Source organism: Puma concolor, chromosome E1 (genome assembly GCF_028749965.1).
Source record: "Puma concolor isolate L17-30 chromosome E1, mPumCon1.1.hap2, whole genome shotgun sequence".
Taxonomy (NCBI): Eukaryota; Metazoa; Chordata; class Mammalia; order Carnivora; family Felidae; genus Puma; species Puma concolor.
In genome coordinates, this window is record NC_141680.1 from 42,368,262 (window position 1) to 42,391,425 (window position 23,164).

General features: G+C 54.5%; 2 protein-coding genes across 10 annotated transcripts in view; one reads left to right on the forward strand and one right to left on the reverse strand.

Moving 5' to 3' along the window:
• The first annotated feature begins 2,096 nt into the window (after positions 1 to 2,096).
• Positions 2,097 to 6,345, forward strand: NKIRAS2 (NFKB inhibitor interacting Ras like 2). Of its 2 annotated transcripts, none has more exons than XM_025917506.2 (4): positions 2,097 to 2,253; positions 3,219 to 3,326; positions 3,727 to 3,968; positions 4,649 to 6,345. In XM_025917506.2, exons 2-4 carry the CDS (start codon positions 3,233 to 3,235, stop codon positions 4,886 to 4,888), a joined length of 576 nt encoding a protein of 191 aa, XP_025773291.1. In that variant the 5' UTR covers positions 2,097 to 2,253; positions 3,219 to 3,232; the 3' UTR covers positions 4,889 to 6,345. The 2 variants fall into 2 exon arrangements, with proteins under 2 accessions (XP_025773291.1, XP_025773292.1); XM_025917507.2 differs by having other exon boundaries at positions 2,105 to 2,253; positions 3,223 to 3,326.
• The window catches only part of ZNF385C (zinc finger protein 385C), a 50,746-nt gene continuing 33,867 nt past the window's right edge, over positions 6,286 to 23,164 (reverse strand). For 5 of the 8 annotated variants that reach the window (XM_086687326.1, XM_086687327.1, XM_086687328.1 and 2 more), the window contains 7 exons: positions 15,284 to 15,432; positions 13,296 to 13,406; positions 11,717 to 11,882; positions 9,344 to 9,637; positions 8,585 to 8,778; positions 8,202 to 8,312; positions 6,286 to 7,710 (listed from right to left, as the gene is read on the reverse strand). In XM_086687326.1, the coding sequence (XP_086543452.1) occupies positions 7,474 to 7,710; positions 8,202 to 8,312; positions 8,585 to 8,778; positions 9,344 to 9,637; positions 11,717 to 11,882; positions 13,296 to 13,406; positions 15,284 to 15,432 (1,262 nt within the window). In that variant the 3' untranslated portion in view covers positions 6,286 to 7,473. Of the gene's footprint in view, positions 7,711 to 8,201; positions 8,313 to 8,584; positions 8,779 to 9,343; positions 9,638 to 11,716; positions 11,883 to 13,295; positions 13,407 to 15,283; positions 15,433 to 17,514; positions 18,308 to 19,587; positions 20,320 to 23,164 lie in introns of all 8 variants that reach the window. The other 3 variants (XM_086687329.1, XM_086687325.1, XM_086687324.1) reach the window with 3 other exon arrangements.

Genomic DNA, 23,164 nt, shown 5'->3' on the forward strand with positions numbered 1-23,164 from the left:
GGTTCGGGACTCGGTGACCCAGGACTCTGGAGGGAAAGAGCCCCTACTACTACCTTCCTGACCTTGGAGTGTGTTCACAGCTTCCTACCGGGAAAGGCAAGAAGAGACACTTTGAGCCCAGTTCCCCTAGCTTTCATCGGCCCTTGGAAGCCCTGCCCAACCAAGCCAGGGGAACGCAGGGCGTCTTCACCCCGCGCCTTTCATCCCCACTGGATCTCCAAGCAACAACTGGTTCATCACCCTAATGACGCTGACCCTTTAATGAGGCTGCTTTCATGTCAGCTGCCTGGGAGTGCCATCTCAGCATTAAGCCTAGGAAGGGTGGCACGGCGCCCCAGACCCTGCCCTGGAGTTTATAAGGCAGCTCTCAGGGTGAGGTCCCTGCTCCATAGTGTCCCCAGTACTCACCCTTTATGGAAACACCCTGCTCGGCACGCTTGTTTTGCCAAATGCAGTCTGGACTGGGAACTCGAACCAATAGTATTCGTGGGTTTGAATAAAACCGGGGTTTTCTGAGGTTAAATTAAATTGGAGGAGTTTGAGGTTAAAACTTTTTAATTGAGAACTAAAGAAGGGGACAAGTGAATTTGGAAAGGATCTACTCCTTTCCTCCAGTAAAATAGTGTCATCCTCAGTAGGCTTCTTGAAAGGCCTCTGCCTATGGCAGTGCTAAGGGAGCAGAAACCACACCCACCACTGGCTAGAGAAGGTTGGGAGAGGCTCAGTGGGTGGGAAGAGAGAAGTCATTCAGCCAGCCAATCATTCACTAGTCTCTCCAAATGGCCTACTTGGGGAGTGTGCTAGATTGGGCGGATATTCACAGACCACCTGCCCTGCCTGCCAATGCGTCACAATCTATGGTCTGATGCAGGAAGCCAACCTGTCTGTGGACCATCTTCCCACTGTGTGTTCTTTGCATCTAAGCCAATTCATTTACTCCCATAGCTTTCATTTGAGCTGTAGATGACCCTCAGCTTTGTCGATATTTCCAACCTAGACCTCTCACTTGTGAGTTCTAGATCTCTATATCCAATTATCTACTGGATGTCTTGTATGTTTCACAAATCCTGGAGACATTTATATTTAAGTCAAGTTTGTCATTCTCTCATTCCTCAACAACAACAACAAATGCTTTAGTTATTTCTCTTTTCCTGAATTCCTTATCTTGTCAAGTGGGTTCACCAATTGGTCACCGAATTAGAAAGATAGGAGACATCATGAACGCCCCCTTTCTCACTCCTGACTCCCAATTTATCACCAAATCTTGTTGATTTTCCTACCAAATGTCTTCCAAATCTATCTGTTTCCATTCTATACCAATCAGGCTCTCCTCATTTTTATTTTTAAAACTTGGAATACTACCATAGTCTCCTAACTGGCCCCTTGTCTCATCTCCATTCTTTACTCTTCTGCCAATGACCTTCCTAAAAGCAAAAATGATCATGTCACTTCACTGGCATAAAACCTATCAATGGCTTTCCACTGCTGTTAGGATACAGTTTGAACTCTTTGACCTAACACACAAGGTCTTCGATTATTTGCCTCCTTTCCACCAACAATATTAAACCAAAACACTTGTAGTTCCAGAAAAATGCCATGACTTTTGCCATGTTTCCTCCACTCTTTCCTCCCAGACCCTTCAAATCTCAAAACAGACATAACCTCCTCCAGGAAGTTTTCTGTGATGCCCACTGTCCCTGAAGTCCAATGTTTTTTTGCTGTGCTCCCATAGCACCTCCAAAATAGTTTTTACCATGCTGCCCTGTAGATATCTAGCTCCTCTAGACGGTGATGTTCTCATGAGCAGCTACCTTGTCTAATTACATTTTTTCTCAGCATGTGGTTTTATACCTGGCACAGAGTAGCTGCTCAGAAGACATCTGACTAATAAACGATTGAATAAATGAAGCGTTACTGCACTATGGTAGCCTTTAGAGAAAGAACTTTTGGGCATTAGAGACACCAGCCCCCTGTGTCCAAGTTGCCTAGAACCTTGTGCTCACGTGTGCAGCCAGCCCTGGTGCCGGCTTTCTCCCCGTCATTCTCCCTTCCTGCCTCTGGGGGAGCTGTGTGCCCGGCTCCTGCAAGCTGCAGCCGGAATTGGTCCTTGAAGGACGGAAGCTGGGGGGCGGGGCCAGACGGAGCCTGGAACGACCCGGGAGGAAAAGCGGAGTGCTTGTGGCTGTGCTGCCCCTCCCCTGGTCCCGGCGCGCCTGGAGGGGCCCAGCCGGGGTGCTGCGAGGGCTCCGGGAGGTACGGAGGTGGCAGGCCAGGGTCGGTCACCGCATCCGGGCCGCTTTAGGTGGCGGGTCTCTGCCTCCGATTCCCTCTAGGGGTCCCCTCGGGGGTAAATCGGTGGCGGAAGCCCCTCTAGCAGTCTCACTTGGGGTATCCTTTCATTGTGGGGCCCACTATTTGGGCCCCGAGCGGGGAGGGGGTCTATATCGGGAGTTTACTCGAGAGGTCTCTGTTTAAGACACCTCTTGGGAGTGCCCTCTGTATCTGCTCTCTGAGGCAATCCTTGTCTGGGGTTTCTTCTGGGAAGCTTGTGTTTGGAATGCCTTCGACGAGATCTCTGTCCGGGAGGTTTCTGTGTCTAAGCCTCATTTTGGCTTATGAGTTCAAGGGCATCACAGATTTTCTCCTTTTCCCCTTAGATTCTTTCACTCTTTCTTGTGTGATGTTCTTCATCTTAGCCATGGACTTGACTGGGAATTAGAGGGAATTAATTGTCCAGATGAATCATACAGGAAAGCAAAATCCCATTCTCATTAGCTCGCTCTCCAGACGAAGAGCGGCTTAAGACCAATCCACACAATATAGCATTCTTGTTTATTTCTCCATGGAGGCATGGCTCAAGACAGGAAGCTGAGTGGAGCTCCCTTCAGCTACTGGTCTTCCACATCCTGTGCACAGAAAGGAACCCGGCCAGTGGTTCCTTGAAACCAAAGACTCTCTTTCCCCTTTATGGCAACAATTACTGAAAACCTGCTCTGAGCCAGTTACTGATCAGGTGCTTGGAATGACAAAGATGAGTAAAGTACAGCCCACTGTCCAGTAGCGGACGGAGACACATCACTCCAATACACCCTGACCACAGTAGGGGACAGACAGTGCTGAATCCCTGAAGTTCTGAGGTTCAGAACCTGGCCCTCAGTTATAGGAGATCTGCCCTCTGTTTTCATCCCACCTCACCCAGTGTGCTTCTGTTCTTCAAGGCAGAAGGCTAAGCATGGGGAAGAGCTGCAAGGTGGTCGTGTGTGGTCAAGCATCTGTGGGCAAAACTTCAATCCTGGAGCAGCTTCTATATGGGAACCATGTAGTAGGTGAGTGTTGTTGAGGGTAGGGACATGGTGGAAGAATAAGTAGGATGTGATCATAACATGAAAAGGCTAAAAGCTGCTGCTGATGGTTATTGTACCCCCAAAGAGTGAAATCTACATAACGACCTTAACCCCAGCATATTGAAATCTGGAAAGAGGAAACCCAATATTTGAGATAGCAAGGAAAAGCTCTCAGGTCACACTTTTGCTTAGTATGGCGTTAGCATGAGATCCATGCTGTTCCCCAAGTCATCCAGTCCTGCCTGTCAGTCCCTGGCCCTCTGTCCCCAGCCCCCCATTCCTTTCCTTCCCTGGCTGATTGGCCTGTTAGGGTATACTCAGTCACCCACGTTTCCCATCTTCCTTCTTTCTACAAACAAGTTTTTTCCTCATTTTGCCCCAGGTTCTGAGATGATTGAGACACAGGAAGACATCTACGTGGGCTCCATTGAGACCGACCGGGGGGTGCGGGAGCAGGTGCGTTTCTACGACACCCGGGGGCTCCGGGATGGGGCCGAGCTACCCCGGCACTGCTTCTCCTGCACTGATGGCTATGTCCTGGTCTACAGCACGGATAGCCGAGAGTCCTTTCAGCGTGTAGAGCTGCTCAAGAAGGAGATCGACAAATCCAAGGACAAGAAGGAGGTGTGTGTGGGGATCCCTTCTCCACCTTTCCAGCCTCATTCCAGCTTCTGGGGCTCTGAAAGACATATCCACGGGTGGGGTTAGGAGAAAGAGTGGGCCCTGGGCTGGCTCTGGGGAACCTGGCATGGCTGTTTTTCATTCATATCCCAGGAGGTAGGGTAGGAGCTAGAGGAGGGATGGAGGCCACTGGAGGGTGTCTTCACCCCTACAGGTGGCTGTATGTTGAGGCAGCTCAACCAAAGGGGCTTTCCTTTAGTTTTAGAGGTTTCTGACCTAACTTTGGGAGCCCCCACTAATCTTTCTTTATGATGGTTCTTTGCTCTTATCCTTCTGTTCCCAAATCCCCCTTTAAGCTGCAGGTGTTTGGGGAATGTTCCCTCACCAGTTGTTTAGCCAGAAACAGACTGGTTGCTCGTAATGAGCAGGCACGGGTGACACAGGGCTTATAAGAGAACTCCTGGAGGGAGGGCCAGATGGAGGGTAGAACTTAAACAGAGGAAGGAGAATAAAAAGCAACCATCTCCCTCTCCCCAGTCATTGTTTCCTATATAAGAAGAGGCAAAACGTTAGCTGTTGAGACGTTTTCTTCTGTTAGGACTTCTAGGTCGTTGCCAACCTTCACACCCAACTCTGAGGCCCATGGTACATCCTCAGGCCTCTACTCTGTCCCTCTTCCCCAGGTCACCATCGTGGTCCTTGGCAACAAGTGTGACCTACAGGAGCAGCGGCGTGTAGACCCAGACGTGGCTCAGCACTGGGCCAAGTCCGAGAAGGTGAAGCTGTGGGAGGTATCTGTGGCTGACCGCCGCTCTCTGCTGGAGCCCTTCGTCTACCTGGCCAGCAAGATGACCCAGCCCCAGAGCAAGTCTGCTTTCCCCCTCAGCCGCAAGAACAAGGGCAGCGGCTCCTTGGATGGCTGAAGACCTGCCATCTTTCCTCCACCTTCCCAGCCTCATTCCAGCTTCTGGGGCTCTGGGAGATATATCCAGGGGTGGGGTTAGACAAGCTGTCCTTCCCAGGCCAGGCAGCTGGGCTGTCCCAGGCTCAGGTTGCTTTTGCTCCCTCCCAGCCTTGGGAAGTGGAGATAATCTAGGTTAGTGCCCCCAAAGCCTCCCTCCCCACCAGCTCTTATCATACCTGCCCTCCATGACCTGGGGCAGTTGTGGTCACTGTCCCCTTCCACCTGCCCTGGATGGGAAGCTGAGCTGCCATGCACAAGTGCCCAGTCTAGGCTCTGGTTCCTGTCACAGGGGTCCCCCACCTGTGAGCTTTCTGCCAGTGACAGACAGACAGACACACACACACACACACACACTCATACTCATGGCACCAGACTGGACTCCAGAGGAAGGGCGTCCAGGTATTATGTGCGTGTAGACGTGTGCACATGTGCATGTGTGTGCATGCTGGTGTCCAACTCTGACCCCCTCACCTTTCTCCTGTCCTCTCCTTGGCTGGAAGAAGCCAGCCTCCTGGGAAGTGTAATTTTCTGCTTTAACTCCCCCCCCCCCCACCCCCCAATTGTTTTGCTTCTTCTTCCTGCTCAGGGAGCACGTGGCCCTTATTGGCTGAGGTGGAAAGGAAGGATGGGCTGGGCTTCACCAGCTGGCTTTAGGACCCTGCAAGTCCTTTCCTCTCTCTGGGTTTCAGTTTTCTCATCTGTAAGGTGACGGGAGTTGCTTAGATGATCTTCTGGATCCTCTCCAGCCCTCTGATTTTATAATACCTGTGGCTTGGGGCTGGCTCTCACTGTACCCTTTGCTTCTCCCTCTTCAAGGTGCTATGCCCACTGGCCCTGGAGGCTGAGACACTGCTCTCCCCCAACCACCAGGGGGCAGGCGTGCACTGCCTCTAGCTGCCAGAGCGGCCGCCCGCCCAGTGCCCGATCAGCCCACCTCACACCCGGTGGGGCCTGGCCTTCACCCCTTCCTGTGGTTGTTTTCAGCTGATAGCTGGACTCCTATTTATAAATTACCTGTGTTTATATGCCTGCTGCCATGGTGAAGGCTGGACAAGGTGCTCCTCTAGCCCTTCCTTACCTCAGATGCCTGAATAGAACAAGGCAAACCAGTAGCAGCTTCTCAGGAGCTGACAGATCTGTCGGGGCTCAGAAGGGTGGTTACACTTTCAACATGCTATCAAGTGAGCTTGTAACCCACGACTTCCCGTGTCCACTTCATGCTTCTAATGTGCACACCCAGCAGAGATGAGACACCAGAGCCAGAGCCAGGTGACCTCTAGTCCATACCCCTTCTCCCCGGGATGGGAGAGGTGAATAGGGCAGGGCTGGGTGAGTCGAATTAGGGCATCTACAGGCTCGGGCTTGAATTCATTTATTGATGCATTGGACACAATAAAACCACAACTGTTATCAAAAGGTTCCCCTCCCCTCCCCCCTTCTTGTCCTCCCATTGGAAATATCTAAAAAAGGAAAAGATACAGGTGGATACTGGCAAAGTCCCATATTGTGGGGTGACAGAGCAGTGCTGGGGGGTGGGATGGAGGTTGTGACATTAACTTTGACAGCATGAAAATGGGTCTTGAGTGTGTCAGCCTGGATCCCAACACTCAGCTTCACAGTGAGGGGGCAGGATTCTGCTTGGGAGGAGGGGAAGCTGGATTTAGTGCTGGGGACCGGTTTGGGGTGAGGAGCCTGAGGGGAAAGCTCTTCTTTTGGGAGCCCTGGGGGAGGGGGGGTTGGTGTTAGCTGGGTCCATAGTCTGGAGAGATCCAATGCCCACCACCACCCTCCACCCCCAGCTGGGGTTCAGGAGAAATCAGTGAAAGGCTGAGGAGAGAGCTTGTGTGGGATTGATGACCTCTGTTAAAACTGGGCCCAGCCAGAAAATCACCCTCCCCTACCCCTCTCCCAGCCCTGTCTGATCACAGCAGAGGAACCCCAAAATCTCTCAGCCCCACCCTGGCTTTGCTCCCTGCCCCCCCGTTCTCCTCCACAGTCTTCTTCCACTCCCCCAGGGTCACCTTGTCCAGATAGCCTTGAACCCTGTCCAGCTTGAGACCCCATCTGCCACCTCCAGGGATTCTCCAGAGAGTCCAGTGAATGGAGGGCCTCTTCTCTAGACTTCTTGCCAGGCTCAAAGTTAAGATTCCTAGGACCTCTGACCATGGGGTTCTAGGTCTCAGGTGGGGGAAAAGAGAGCACCATGGGGCTGGGGCTAGGATTTTGCATAGATCTTTGGGATTTCTCAGTTTGCTCCCTGCAAATCAGGCTGGGCAATGCAGGGGAGCCCAGTGCCAGCCTGAGGAGGCTGGGGAGAGGAGGGTTGGAAGGTCTTGGGCCAGGAGGGTTGTAGTTGAATCCGTAGTCCAGACTGGGCAAAGGGCAGCTGCCCTTAAAAGTAGCCCAGCTCTTCCTAGATTGGGCAGGAAGCTTTGGCTGTAAATAGCAGTCTCCTAGGGGATGGAGGAAACTGAGGCATTTTGGGAAGAGGAGGCAAGGGCAGCAGCGACTGCTGGGTGCCAAGCCCCGGCCTCCCCAGGAAGCCTAGTAGGGGGCAAAGACGATGGGCCCTGTGGCAGGGCGGACGGCTCCTGCTGGGGTGCGAAACAGAGCCGGGCCCAGGATGGGAGCTGGGAAGAGGGTGGTGGCTGCTGTGGGGGCAGGCCTGAGGGCCAGGGGCCCTGGCAGCGCACAGATGGCTGCGGCAGCGGCGGGGATCGGGCTGGGCAGGAAGCGGGCTGCAAGTGTCTTGGTGAGTTGCTTCTGCAAGGCTAGCTTCGACTGCAGAGGAGAGAGAGAATGGACACAGTCTGACCCAGGAAAATCCCAGCCCTCCCGGGGCCCCATCCTTGGGCGTTCTGTTGCAGGAAAGACGTGCCTTTTAGGGTTCCAAACCTAAGCCCTTCCCACCCCCAAAACATCATTCCAAAGGGCTTTCTCCAGCACCTGTCTTCCTGCCCAGAGGAAGGAGGCTATGGGGGGTGGGGGCAGAGATGGTCTCTAGGAGATGCACGCCCACTCCTCGCTCTTGACCCAGAGATTACTATCCTCGGTCCACCTCCCCGGAAATTCCACTGGGCAGATCCCAAGATGGTCCAAAACCCCAGCCCAACTCTCTGCCCAGGCAGCCTTAAAGGGGCTGGGTGGCTTAAAGGTGGCTTCCTTCCTGCCCCACCCCCACCAGTCCCCACCAGTCCCCCCCAGCTTGCCCTTCTGGCCCATCCTCTCCCCTCTTGACCCAGGGCCCAGCCCTGTCGCCGGGAGACAGATACCTTGAGGATACTCACAGCCAGCGCTGCATGTTTCTGCAGCTTGCTGTGCTGGCTGGAGGGCTTGGGGGGCTTCCCAGCCAGGCGGTCTTTGTGCCTCCTGCTGCTCAGGTGCTAATGGACAGACAGACAAACTGGCAACAGGATAAGGAAGCCCAAGGACCCCTAGATGACTCTATCATCCTCCACTAGCTAACCCTTCCTCACCCATGAGTCACACGTCAGACGCACACCTACTGGGTATCACCGTGGGAAGGGGAGGTGAGACCCAGCCTTGGCCCCTCCAGGAGCCCACTGCCCCTCCAGCCTCCCTCTTCTTCCTCCCTGGCTCCCTCCTGTCACCTGGGACCGGACCCACCCCTCAGCCCTGCTCTGGTTTCTCCCACCTGCTTGAGTTGGGTCTCCGAATTGACCTGGAGCTGACACAGGGCACAGTGAAAGGGGGGGCTGGGCCCCTGTCGGCCGCCCTGGCCCCCTGCCACTCTCTTGGCCTTGTGTCCGCCTCCCCGGGGCACAGGGCGGCCCCGGCCCCTTCGAGGAGCACCTCGCTGACCTTCCACCATCCACCGGTGCTTGGCTCCTGAGAGAGAAGGAACGACAGCCCCAGCCTGTCAGCACCCAAGAAGGGTTCCAGGGCAGCGGAGATGCCTCTGAACCAGGTCAGGCTGGCTGCCCCCTTAAGCCGCCTGCACACGCTCTCCCCTCCAGCCGCTCAGCCTGAGCGTTCTCTTCTCCACCTCCGCCTGGGCCTCCCAGCTTCTCTTGTCCCCCCCACCCCCAGCCTCCCCAGAATGCCTCCCTGCAGGGGAGCCTTGTGGCTTCCCTTTGCTCCCATCTCAGTGCTTTCCTTCTGGGTCTAAGATAGATGGAGGAGGAGCTTCCTGCCTTCTCCCAGCGACCCTTCAGTTCCTGCTGCCACAGACTTCTCTTCCCAATTCTCCCGCCTCAAGCATTAGTGGGAGGACCCCAAATGCCCACTCAATCACAGCTGAACACAACACCTCTGTCATGAAGCCCTTGGGCAAAGTGCCCAGAAACTCCAGCCTGCCTACAGCTGTGGAGGGGGTCTCCCTGCCCCACTCCTCCCTGGACTGGGGGGGGGGGGGGTGAGGGTGGTGGGGGAGGGAGAGGGGCACGGCACTGACCTGTGTTGTGAGCCTGAAGCTGGGAGGCGGAGTTCACTGTCACCTTGCACGTGGGGCAATAGAGGCGCCCCTTCTCGCTCCTGCCCTCCCCGTTCACACCGTTTCCCACAGCAGCCACTGCGGGCTCAGGCCCTGGCGCCTCTCTCCCAGGCTCTGGGGAGCAGGGTGGGCAGGAGGAAGAAGAGGAAGAGGAGGCAGCATCCAAGAGATCTGAGTGAGCCGGCTCCCTCGGCGTGGGGTCCAGAGTCAGCGGTGGCTGGAGTTGGGGGCCAGGGGGTGGGGCTGCAGGAACGGCTGGGGAGATGGAACGCATCAGGTTAGAATCATCTGGAGGCCATGATTTTAAGTAGTGATATATTGGGGGTGGCATGACAGAGTGGAAGCATCCCTGGTGTCGGGATGACCAGCAGTGGGTTCCAGACTCTCCCACCAACTCACTGGGCAGACTTGGGCCTCTTTAGGCCTCAGCTTCCCCATCTGAAAATGTAGAGTTGGACAGAGTGGTCTCAGATAGCCCTCACAGCCCCGATACTTTACAGTTCTTTGCTAACTGTTAAATAAGCGGAAGTTGCCAATAAGATGTGCTGTTATATTCATAGAGCACTATTTGTAATAGCCTAAAACTGGAAACTGTCCAAAAATCCATCAACAGGAGAATAGAGTTAAACAAAAAAAGAGAGGGGAACCTGACTGGCTCAGTCAATAGAGCAGGCGACTCTTGATCTCGGGGTTGTGAGTTCAAGTCCCATGCTAGGTATGGAGATTACTTTAAAAACAAAAATATATATTTTTAAAATTTCTTTAGGGGTGCCTGGGTGGCTCAGTCGGTTAAGCGTCTGACTTCGGCTCAGGTCATGATCTCACGGTCCAGGAGTTCAAGCCCCGCATCGGGCTCTGTGCTGACCGCTCAGAGCCTGGAGCCTGTTTTGGATTCTGTGTCTCCCTCTCTCTCTGACCTTCCCCCATTCATGCTCTGTCTCTCTCTGTCTCAAAAATAAATAAACGTTTAAAAAAATAAAAAAAAATAAAATTTCTTTAATGTTTATTTTTGAAAGAGAGAGAGAGACAGAGCATGAGTGGGGGGAGGGGCAGAGAGAGAGGGAGACACAGAGTCCGAAGCAGGCTCCAGGCTCTGAGCTGTCAGCACAAAGCCCAATGCAGGGCTCGAACCCATGAACCTTGAGATCGTGGCCTGAGCCGAAGTCAGACGCTTAACTGACTGAGCCAGCCAGGCTCCCCTCAAAACAAAAAAACTTAAAAAAAAAAAAAAAGACAGTGTTGTACGGTCATTAAATGGAACACTACACAGCAATAAAAATGACAAACCACAGCTGTATGCAACAACATGGAAGAGGCCAGGCACAAAAGTTCCATGCGATAGGATTCACCAAAACCAGGTGCAACGGATCGATGGCAAAAAAAGTCAGGATCACCTGGGGGAGGGTGGTTGAATTCAAGTGGTTGATTAGCATCACCCCAAATTTCACATCTGCATGAAACCCCAGAATGTGATCTTTGGAACCAGGGTCTGTGCAGATGTTAAGTAGTTAAGATGAGATCACAGTGGACTGGGGTGTGCCCCAATCCAATGACTGGTGTCCTTATAAGAAGACCACATGGAGACACAGAGACACAGGGAGAACGTGATGTGAAGACACAGGCAGAGATTGGAGGGATGCATCTACAAGCCAAGGAACGCCACGGCTTGGCAGCAAGTGCCAGAAGCTAGAAGACAGGCATGGGACAGACTCTCCATCTGAGCCCCCATGAAGGAATCAACCCCATCAACACTTGGATTTCAAACTTCTGATTTGAGCCACTGAGTTTTCAGTCATTGATTATGGTAGCCTAGGAAGCTACTACAACAAGGTGGTCACCCGGAGGGGACCAAGGAGGGCTTCTGGGTGCTTGTTTCTTGATCTTGGTATATTCAGACTGGGAAAATTCATCGAGCTCAACACTTGTGATGTGTGCCTTTTTCTGTATATATGGAATACCCCAACATACGCAAAAATAATAACAATATGCAGGGGCGCCTGGGTGGCTCAGTCAGTTAAGTGTTCGACTTCGGCTCAGGCTATGATCTCACAGTTCGTGACTTCGAGCCCCACATCGGGCTCTGTGCTGACAGCTCAGAGCCTGAAGCCTGCTTCAGGTTCTGTGTCTCCTTCTCTTTCTGCCCCTCCCCCACTCAACTCTGTGTGTGTGTGTGTGTGTGTGTGTGTGTGTGCGCGCGCGCCTGCACACGTGTCTCAAAAAAATGAATAAATGTTTTAAAAGTAATAATAATATGCAGAAATCTCCCAACCCCTCGCCAGAAACCAGATTTGGATTGGGGTTCCAAACCAGATTTGGAACTCTTTCAGGACTGACCTTTGCTGTGCGGCTCTCCAGGGGATCCACTGGCTGGAGTCAGGGTGGGGGACACCAGCACCCCATCCCGGGCCAGGGTTTGTGGCCTCTGCTTGCTCTTGGCGGCTTCGACAGCCTTGAGTTTTCTGGCATGTTTGTGGCCTTTGTAATGTGCTTCAGCTTGGTTCTGGGGAGGGGAGGACTTGGGGTCACCATTTTTTGCTGAGTCCACATGCCCCATCCATGAACTGGCGAGGGGCAGGGGACAGGTCAGAGGGGACAGGGCTCTGGCCAGACAAGAGGTGAATCCTTGTCATCACAGCATTTGTGTGGCCTTGAGGTTTACAGAACTCATTCTCATACATGAGCCTCCAGGCAAGCAGCCTCTGGCTTCAAATTCTGTCTCAGCCACTTGATGAGCTGTGCATCCCTGGGCAAATCGCCTCACTTCTCTGAGCCTCATTTTGCTGACTTGTAAACTTTGTGATGACAATACTGACCTTGAAGGGTTGTGAGAATTAAAAAGAGAACATGAATGACAGGGGCCTAGTACATACAGCACGTGCTCAACGATGTTAGTTACCAGGTTCATAAATGCACAAATGGAAAAAATAGAGCAGTCCTCATGCTTCGGGTATGTGCACCCCAGAACATTCATCTCTTTGTTCAGTTGTTCAGCAAATAGTTGTTGAGCATTCGCTCTTTGCCAGGCTCTGTGCCAGGAGCCCAGCATGGAGAAGACATGGTCCTTCCCTCAGAGCGAGGTCTTTCTGTCCATCTCTTATAAGGTTCATATAACCTGAAAGCCTGGAGGAAACCCCTGAATCTGGCCTGTTCGTGTCCTCCCCCCTTCACCTAGGGGTCCCTGCTTGTTGCTCCCAAGTATAGGAAAGACAGGCCCCCATGGTCCCTCCCTAGACCTTTTCACCAGAGCAGATCTCTCCAAGCCCCACAGTTGTCCAGAGAGAAGGTAAATCTTCCCTGGGAGGCCAGAATGAGGCTTCTCCACTATCTAGGGGCAGGCTGTGGTAGAAAGTATGTGGGCCTTGGGGTCAGCCAGGCCTGGGCTCAAATCTCAGCTCTGCTACTCACCAGCTGTGTGACCTCGGACAAGTCACTTAACCTCTCTGAGGCTCATTTTCCTCATCTGAAAAGTGGGGATGATAACAGGGCCTCTATCCATCTAACAAGGTGTCATGAGAACTAATTAAGATGATGGGCATGAAAACGTTCAACATGTTAACTGTCAGATGCTTTAAGAACTCAGCTCCAGACTAGGAACTGATGGTGTCCCTTGGGACCCAGAGCAGGAAAGGTCAGTCTTCTCTCTTGCAGAAGGATCCAGGACACAGGAGAGAAGCGGGAGGGAAATGGAATCCCAGGACCACTAGAGAGGGAGGGAAGAGGCAGAGGAATTTGGGGAGAGGAGAGGGTGGGATGGGTAAAGGACCAGGAGTGCCTCTTCTGCACCCAGGGACAGAAAATATGGACCCCAGTCCCTTTGCCGGCCTTATTCCTCCAGGAAAGACCCCGGAAGCCATTGTCCAGCCCCCTCCCTGCCCAGCCTCCTCCCCAATCTGTTTCCACTGCTCCCTCTCACCGCTGAGTTGAACCTCAGGTGACAGATGTTACAGGAAATGAAGAGCTTCTTCTTCAGAGGGGAGGGGACCCCAAACGTGTGGCTGATGACAGCTTTCTGGATTGGGTCCATCTGTGAAGGGGGTGGGAGGGCACAATAACTCTGGGGTCGGCTTGGTGGGGGGAGGGGGCAGCGCAAAATGCCAAAAGCTAGGGACTATTGAGGAGGGCAGGAATCAGGCCGTAGGAAGAACTTCCCCATCCTTGTGGATAGGAGACACACAAACAATCTCTTCCCCGGGTTTCTGCTTGGAGGCAGTGGGATGGCCAGGGTGGCCTCCATGATCGGGAGAAACAGAACCATGTCCTGGTGATCACCTTGGCATCTCTTGCAGCCCCTCTGGTCTCGGGTTTGTTGTTGTTGTTGTTTTCCTCATTCATAAGAATCACAACTATTGGGACAGAGTTAGAGGCAGGGAGAAGCAGGGAAGGGACAAAGGGTCTTCTGTTGGAAATCCTGTCCCACAACCCAGCTTTGCGCTGGGCCCATGGGCTGGGACAGAGAAGGCTGATCTCATCAGCTCTGCCACTGTCACAGAGCCTGAGAAGGGGAGTGAGAGCAGGGCTGGGGCAGGTGGGGGGCCGGGAAAGGACAGGCAGCAGCACATGGAGGCCAGAAGGTTCCCCGAGCAGCAGGATCATTTCTTTGGAACATTAATTTACGTGGTTTCTTTTTCCCTTTTCCTTATTTTAACTATTTTTTTTTCTCTCCTATCAAACCAAGCCTTCCTGTTCCCTTTTCTCAGGGCCTGGCTTGTTGGACCAACAGCAGAAGTGGTCTCGGCTTGCTTATCAAGAGGAACTTTCTCAACCTTCCTGAGAGAAGAGAACAGAGGCTTTGAGAAAAAAGCATGCCTTCAGAAACTTTCCTGAGAACAGAAAGAGGTTCTAACCCTCACCTAACAGCACCGAGGGCTGGGGGCAGGCAGAGGACAGGAGAATGGCCAGCAGGGCCCCCAGGGAGGAGGGCGACAGAAGCTTTACCCACTCCCAAGGGACTGTGTGCATGAGCAGTGAGTGTGTCAGCAAGTGACAGAGGGGACTGAAGAACAGGGGACCCTCCCCAAAGGACTCAGGCTCCTTCAGATCTCTGTGTGACCTTGGAGGTTGGAAAGGGGCTCCAAAGAGTGACTGAGACTGAATTTCCCACCATCTTGTCAGGTAGGGTGGGCTCCTTGATGATTACATTTGATTTTCCAGAATTAAACAAAGCAGGGAGTTACTCCTTATCACTCATGGAGTGAAGTAAAATTCATGCTCCCTACACTTCCATTCACACACATGCACACATGGAAATACACAGACTGGTACACACACACATAGCACATAAGCCTACGGGCAGTTACAAATCACAGAGCCATGCAGAAAGATACACACTCACATGCATACGAATGGCACACTTGCATAGACACACAATCACCCAAACCACACAAACACACACACGCTCAGAGGTCACACACATCAAACACATACAGAGTTGACACAAAGACACAAAAATATCTCTCAGATACACAGGCATACACATTAATTACATACAAGGGCCCAGGCACAAAGAGATGTTTACAAACACACACACTCACACACACACACACACACACACACACACTCACAACCACAAGGAACACACAAAGACCCACAGACACATAAACTAAAATAGAAGGGCATACCCCAAATGCACACAGACGTACACAGATCACCCATAGATGTCCCTATACAAAAATTCAAGTATAACCTACAGACGACAGGCCCAGCAGGTGTTACTGGAACCATCCTCATTCCCTGGCCTAAGGAAAAGCTGGGCCAGGGGTCCCCATTTGGGGGGCACCTAGTCACTCTTGGGGATGTCGTTTGTACTTATACCCAGTTTCTGAGAGCCAGCCCCTCTGAACCCACCTTCCCTGCCCACCCCAAGCTTGGCCGCATGCCCCCACCCGCCAGCCCAGCCCGTACCGTGCTGAAGTTGGGGGTGAGACTGAGCGGGGTGGCGCCATTGAAGTGGAAGGCGAGCAAGTGCTTGAAGTCCAGCGGGGGCTGCAGAGGCCTGGCAGGCAGGGGCAGGGAGGCCAGCAGGGGGCTGGGGGCGCTGGAGGCCGGGCCTGCTGCAGGAGGAAGAAGGGCAGGGTCTGAAATGGGGAGCCACGGGGCTCACATCTACCTCCACAGCCAGAAAAAGAGGCGGATGGGCTTCTCGGGTGTGGAGCTGGGGCAGAAACTCCTGTCTCCCTCTTCACAAAGTAGCACTGGCTAAGCCCAGGGCAATTACCGCCCATTTCTGTGCCTCTCCTCTCCACAACCGGAGGAGCAGAAGCCCACAGTTTGTGGTTCCCAGTCCAGGAGGATGCCCCTCCCATCCCCTATAGAGGTAGCAGAAGTACCCCATGAATCCCAGGCCAGAGGAGTCCTGACACACACACAGCACCATGGAGACTGCGAGATGCACTGGGTTTCCAGTTTATTGCAAGTTAAACCCAAACCCCTCTCACTAATGCCCACACAGTCACAGCAAGGCTGACAGAGGGGATTGGAAACCCATTGGAATCTGAAGGGATGTGTCCTCCCCCCCCTCCCCCCCCAGCTCTGGCGAGGCCCCAACTCCTTCTCCCCAGAGGCAAAAAGCCCTCCAGCTCCTCCTGGGTGTGGCCTGAGGCTGGTCCTCAGAGTTGGCCCTTCCAGCCCTGTGGTTTTACAGTCTTTGGTCTTAAAGGTCTGAGGCAAGGGTGGGGGAAGGCTCAGAACTTTGGGGAGCAACCAGACTTTGAGGAAGAAAAACATTAGAAATAAATGCAGTCCGTTGAAACTTTTCTGGACTCTGTCATTGCAAAGCCGGAAGAAGTCCTTTTCGATTTTTTGTGTGTTAACGATATGCAAGATAGATTTATTTTACATTTGTAGATGTGTATATCTATATACACAGCCACATATAGGCAGCCTACCAGTGGGTGGGGAGGTAGGGCACCACCCCCACCTCCCTTGAACTGGTAGCTTGTGCACAGAGAGGGTGCTGTGCTGTGTCGACACCAAGGAAGTCATCTGCCGTCTAGTCCTATCTGAAGAGAAGAGATGCTGCCAGGCAGGGAGCTAACAGCCAAGGACCCATTCCCCTTTCCCTCAATCCCTCAGACCCAGTCTTCCTTTCTCCCTCCAACCAAGACTCCTCAGCTTTTCTATGGCCCAAACCTGGGCTGGGTCCAGAGGGAAAATGGTGAGCTACTCCTCCCCAAACTCTGGCAAGGGCAGGAGTGATACTGAGGGTGTCCCCAAACCCAGCATCTCCGTGGGCTCGCCCAGGACCCCCTCGACACAGCCCTTCCTCCACAGCCCACGGGGCTGGGTTAGTACTCAGCGTGGAGCGGAGGAAGCACGGGGCAGGTGGTTGGAAGGCCACAGTTAGGGGGTCAGCTTGGGTGCAGCACGGTCACCTAGAGTCTGTCTTGGCCCCTAGAGTGCTCAGGGCCCCAGGCTGTCTGGGCGGAGGGAAGGGGGCCGCCCTCACGTGAGCTGTGACCCCAGGAGCCCCTCCGCCCACCCACTCTCCAAGAACTCCACGGCGAGTGCAAAGTCAAACTCGTGCAGCGGGGGCCCATCCACGGCGATCTTCACCGCCGGGCCGCCCCGGCCTGCCCCTGCCCCGCTCTGCCCCCACCACCGCAGCTCCCGGCTGCGGCCCACCTTGTCCAGGAGGCCGGCGCCCGCGGGCAGCGCCAAGGCCAGGGCGGCAAGGGCGGCGAAGTCCGGGAAGAGCTCGTGCAGCTCGGAGCGCGCGCAGGCCAGCTTGGCGCACAAGGCCCGCGGGCCCAGCCGCCCGAGGCTGCACACCACGCGCTTGAAGAGCGCGAAGTCGCCCAGCGCCCTCTGGCGCACCACGGCCGGGGCGAAGGCGCGCAGCAGCACCCGCAGTGCCCCCTCGCCGTGCGCGCCCAGCTCCTCGGGGGCCTGCGGGTAGCCGCGCGAGTCGAAGATCGCCGCGAAGGCGGCCACGGCGTCCAGCGAGGGCCCGGGGTAGGAGTCCCGCAGCCCCCGCCGCATGGAGTCTAGGAAGGCCCCCCGCAGCCGCTGCAAGCCCCGCAACGCAGCCTCGGAGTAGCCGACCAGCTCCACGCCGCGGTAGGTGCAGCGCCCACCGCCCAAGTCAGAGCTGGAGGACGCCAACTCCTGCAGGAAGCCCTGGAGGCGCGCCCCACCCGAGCTGCGCAGGGCTTGGAGGGAGGCTGCGGCTGCCATCACCAGGGGTTGCAACAAGGCCAAGTCCGGCTCTTCAGGCTGCAGGACAAGGGTGAGCTTCTGCATGGATGGCAGAGTGTCCAGCAGCAGGTGGGTGAAGGCCACGAAGGTGAACTGACGCAGGGCGAGGGCCAGTGCCCTGGCTGTAGGGGAGGCTGGAGCAGAGGCCTCCAGTGTGGGCACCAGGCAAGGCCAAGCCTCAGCCACTGCTTCCACGATAGGCAGCAAGGAGGCCCAGGGCACTGGCCGCGGTCCTGCCAAGTCAATAGCTGCAAGGTCCAGTGCTGCCCGCAGCTCAGGGACCATGTGAGAACTGGGGCCACCATGGAGGCGGAATAGGGCATCCAGCACACTTTCATATTCGCTTAGGTAGGCAGGGGGCTCGGGATCTGTCCGGCCAGGGAGGCAGTGTAGTTCGGTGAGCAGCGGGCAGGCGGCCCGGAGTTGTGGGCCCACACGCCCAAGGCGGTCACTGGGGAGGCTCGAGCTGAGCCAGGCCAGCTTGGGTGCAGACACGCCGAAGGCCTGCAGGATGTCCAGGAGTTGGCCAGCGGTGGCCTCACCCTCCTGTAGCTCCACACTGCCCAGGAAGGTGGTAGCAGGCTGGCCATCACAGGGGGACACCGAAGTGGCAAACAAGGCCAGACTGTGGGACTCGGGCCAGTCCCTGGTCTCGTCCAACACCAGCCCCACATATGGGGATGCCTTCAGGCGCTGGCAGGCCTCTGTGTGCAAGACACTGGCAATGGCCACCTGGGACAGCCAGGGAGAGAAAGGAAGGGACAGAGTTAGGCTCCTCCTGCAAAGGGGAGGCAGCAGTACTGGGGAAAGAAAGGGCACAGACCTTGGGGGCAGACAGACCAATCCTAGCTTTGCATCTTACTGGCTGTGTGATCTTGGGCAAGTTATTTCACCTCTCTGAGCCTCAGTTTCCTCAGCTCTGAAATCAAGCCACTGCCTGCCTCTAAGCTCGTAAAAGGTTGCTATCAATTGGGGCGCCTGGGTGGCTCCGTCAGTTAGGCGTCCGACTTTGGCTCAGGCCATGATCTCCTGGTTTGCCAGTTCGAGCCCTGCGTCACGTTCTGTGCTGATAGCTCAGACCCTGGAGCCTGTTCCAGATTCTGTGTCTCCCACTCTCTCCGCCCCTCCCCTGCTCATGCTCTCTCTCTCAAAAATGAATAATTAAAAAAAAAAAAAAGGGTTGTCGGCAATTACAAATGTTGCTGTGCTTGTAAGTGTAAAAATGCTTTAGGAACCATAAAGATTCTATAGCATTTCATGTGTGCTTTTATGGCATTGCCCTAGTCCGCCTTATTCCTGGGAGTCTCCCTCCACTCTGCTGCTCAGGGATTAACTGATAGACATGTTCCCTCCCAGTTACATAGAACCCCAACTGTGTGCTCCGTTTGTCTGTCTGTCATCGATCACTCTGTAGGATGAGATCGAACTCTCCCACCCTCACCCCAGCCCCTAGGACTCACACAACTGGTACCTAGGACAGAGCTGCAACTTGCATGCCCCCTGGGGCCACATGGGCGGTACTGGGCTTGAAGTGGGCCAGGGATACACCAAAGGGAATGGCGAAGCCCCGGGTCTGCTCTTCATGCCCCGAGAATATAGGGACCTAGCTTTTCAGAAGTCACAAATCCACATTTTTATGTGTAATCTCTCACTTTTTCTTTTTTTTTTTTAACTTGGAAATTAACTTAGGTTTTCCAAAAGCACTGTGAAAATCAACAAAATGTATCTGTGGGCCGATCGAGGCTCCAGGCTTGCAACCTCTGGCCTAGACAGCGAGGGAAAACCTCTGTGCCCCTGAGGACAGGGCCTGGTCTGGCCTCTTCCAAGCTGTGCCCCCAGCAGCTGGCCCAGGGCCTGGCACATGATACGCCTCAGTGAAAGGTTCTGCTGGGTGAAGGTATGAATGAAGCATTCTGGCTGTTGCCCGGGGGCCTGGCATGCTGGCGCTGTGCCCAGACAGCTCCATGTCCTCCCTCCTCCAGCCCTCCCCCACACCTCTGGCTGCCACCCACCTGCATGTCCCTCACCCTCCTGGGGCTGTAGTAATCGCCATGCTCCGTGCCCAGCAGCGCCTGGCACAGGTTGAACCTCTGCAGCTCAAGCAGGGCAGAGCAGCGGTCGTCGGGCACGTCCTCCTTGGCCATGCAGTACACCGTGGTCAGCACCGCCACTTTGGCCGGGTCCACCTCCACCTTGACGCCCGTGGGGGTGGGGGTGGTGGCCAGGTCTGGGTAGGCCCCTCCTCCCTCAGCTTGGCCCTCAAAAGTGGGCTGGCCCCGGTTGACAGCCAGAGCCTGGCGGTGAGCCCCCGAGGTCACGTGGCGCAGCAGGGCGTGGCGCTGGAAGTTGTCGGTGCCCACGGTGAAGGCGTTCTCGGCTTTGCCGTGCTTGTTCCGCACCAGGGCCTGGCGGCACTCGAGACAAAACATCAGCTTCCGCTCGTAGTCGAAGTCCAGCCAGGGGAACTCCTCTTTCCAGTGCTCGTTAAAGTAACGCTTGCATTTTTTGTTGGAGTTGGAGGCCTCTCCGGCTGGTTTCTTCCCCGGGGGTACCATTCCTGCTCAAGGGGCAGGGCACCCCCGACCCCACCCAAATGCTCTGGTCCCCCAGGCTCCCCCCACACACGGCAGCACCTCCTTGACAATGGGAATTGTGGGGGGAGGAGGGGAGCAGCGCGCCAGGCTAATGGGGACCATCCATCTAACTTAGCTGGGAACGGTTATTCCCGCTCTGCTGGTGGGAGACTGGAGATGAAAGAGACAAGGGAGAGGCGTTAGGGGGTCCGCGGTGGGTTCATGCTGCCCACAGAGCACTCCCCAGCTGACGGGTGGACTGCACCTAATGGGGAAGGGCTATTGGGAATGGGTGGGGTCATGCAAAGGGCCATAGAATGTTATCCAAAGTGGGGGAGGTTTGGGGGTCCCCAGCCCACTCTGAGGGTCTCCCTCCATCCAGGACAAGGCACTGACTAACTTTGACTGCTGGAACATGTCAGAACTCAGCTCTGAAAAGATTGGCATCATCTATGCAACCACATTTTATAGGTGAGGGCACTGAGTCCAGGTGACAGCGGTTCTCAGGGCCCATGAATAATTCGTGACTGAGCCAGGACTCCAACTCAGACCTTGACTCCTCACTCAAGAGGATGGCCAGTCTCTCCAGTCCACCATCGCTTATTTCATCAGAAGGAAGTTAGCACAAAGCTGAGCTCCCGGAGTCACAGCACCAAGGAATGTCCTTTGTTTTCACTGGACCTCCCTTCCCTGAACGTTCACATGGGCGCACTCACACTTACACACACTCCCTGATAGTGGGGTTCTGGGAAGGGAAGCCCAGAAGTGGGGGCCAGACCCCAGACCAAAGGAGCTAGCTGCTTGCCTGTACCTCGCTCCTGCTTCCACCGCCCCAGGCACGATGACAGGTGAGCCGTTCAGGACCAGAAGGCCACGTCCAGCCAGCGGCCAAAACCAGCCAACTTCCTAACTGTCCTTCGACCCTGTCCCCACCTCTCCACGCCTACTAATAACAACAGCAGTAACTACCATTTGGCAAATGTGAACTTCATCGGGCCTTGTGCTAAGGACTTTACAGTGACTCCATGAGAAAGCCAAGATTCCTCTTTCAAGTACTCTGAGGGTGGTATCATCCTCATTTTGAAGAGGAGGAAACCGAGGCTGGGGACTTCAGGTGATTTGCCCAGGGTTCCACGAGCAGTAAGTTAGAGTAAGGCTGAGGCAGAGTTAGAATCTAAGCCCTCCTTATAAAAACAGGGAGGGGGGCAAAACAGAAGAGACTCATAAATATGGAGAACAAACTGAGGGTTACTGGAGGGGTGGTGGGAGGGGGGATGGGCTAAATGGGTCAGGGGCACTAAGGAGTCTACTCCTGAAATCACTGTTGCACTAGATGCTAATTTGGATGTACATTTTAAAAAATGAAAAATTAAATTAAAAAAATAATAAAGTAACTCAAAAAAAAAAAAAAAAAAAAAAAAAAGAATCTAAGTCGTCCTGACCCCAAAGGCCATGCTGAGACTCTGGTGACACCTGGATGATACATCTGCCTCCACCTCTGCAGGCATGCCCCCAGATTCGTCCCTTGCCTAGCAGCCAGAGGGCGAGCTCAGACACAGATCCCTCTCTCGCTTCCACCTCTTCAGTGGCGTCCTAAATGGTTGCCTGAGTCTACACACCTCACCATGAGCCAGCGGGGCCCTCCCCAGCCTCCCACCGCTCCTGTCTGCTGGGCCAGCAGCTCCAAAGGCTTACCATTCCCCCCACACACCCAGCTGTTACTTTGCTCCTGCCTCCATCCTCTGTGCCTGGAGTTTCCTATCCCTCCCTATTCCCTGGCTAATCTCCATTCATTCCTGGAGAGCAGTTCTGCATCCCCTCTGCCACCCTGCCCTCCCCTGCCCCCAGCCGGGGCTGGTGCCTATCCTGTAGCTTCCCATAATTCTCTGCGCATGGGTCTTGGTGATACAATATGGTAAACTCAGGGACTCTCTGTGTATCTCTGCACTTGGTTCCCAGAAGGCTAAGATCACATTTGTTCAGTTTGGGATTCCTAAGTCCCTGGGCATGCATGGCTGGGCATCCAGATGCCTTTCAGCACAAGTTTGTTGTTTAAAAGACTAAAAGGATTTACTTGGGCCCTGTGAAAGAACCTCATGTGTCTGAGGCTATGGGTTAGATGATTCTGGGCTCCAAGAAAGTGGTGACTGTCTTGTCCTCCAGATATACCCAGCACCCTGCAATGGAACCTAGCATTTAACGGGTAAGTACAAGGGCAGATGAGCAGAATCCCAGGGGTAGCCTGTTCAGTGCAAGGGAAGGTGCTCTCTGTTGCTACGTGTGGTGAAATTCATCAGTTCTCTCCCCCTAGACTGCTCACCCTACCCTCTTTGAAGCATGCTTTTCTCTTGGCTTCCAAGACTCTATGTCCCCTGGGTTTCCTTTCCCCCATCAGCACTCCTCCACTTCTGATGACACTTCCTCCTCCTCTTCCTAACCTAAAACCATCCAAAAAGTTCAGAACCATCCTTGCCAGTCACCCTGAAATAAACAAGCCTAGCCTGAGCCATTCCTCTGGGCGCCATACCTCTCCATCAAACCACATTCCTGGCTCGTCTAGATGGAATTGTCAATCTGTCCCTACAAATATGCTCTTCTCCCAGTCAGCCCAGCTCAGGAAATACCTGCTCTCCTACCCGGGTGCTGTGGCCAGAAACCTGCCCCTTCAGCCCCTGCTCTCTTCCACATTCTGGACCCAGTCTATCCACAGGTGCTGTCACTTCCACCTCCACAATCAGCTTCTCACTTGTCTCTTCTCTCCGCTGCCACCAGCCTCATCCAGGGCACCTGCATCTCCTGCCTGGACTACAGCAGTCATTTCCTGACGGCACTCTGGGTTTCCACCCACTCTTAACCCTCTCTGAGCCATCTGGACCTATAGCAGCTGGAGGGGGCTTTTTAAAACATACTGCCTAAAACCCTCTATGACCTCTTGCTCTCTGAGGCCAATGCCAGGATCCCTTTCGAGGTCTACCAAATGTCCAGGCATTGCTGACCTCTCTGGTGGCCACTTGTG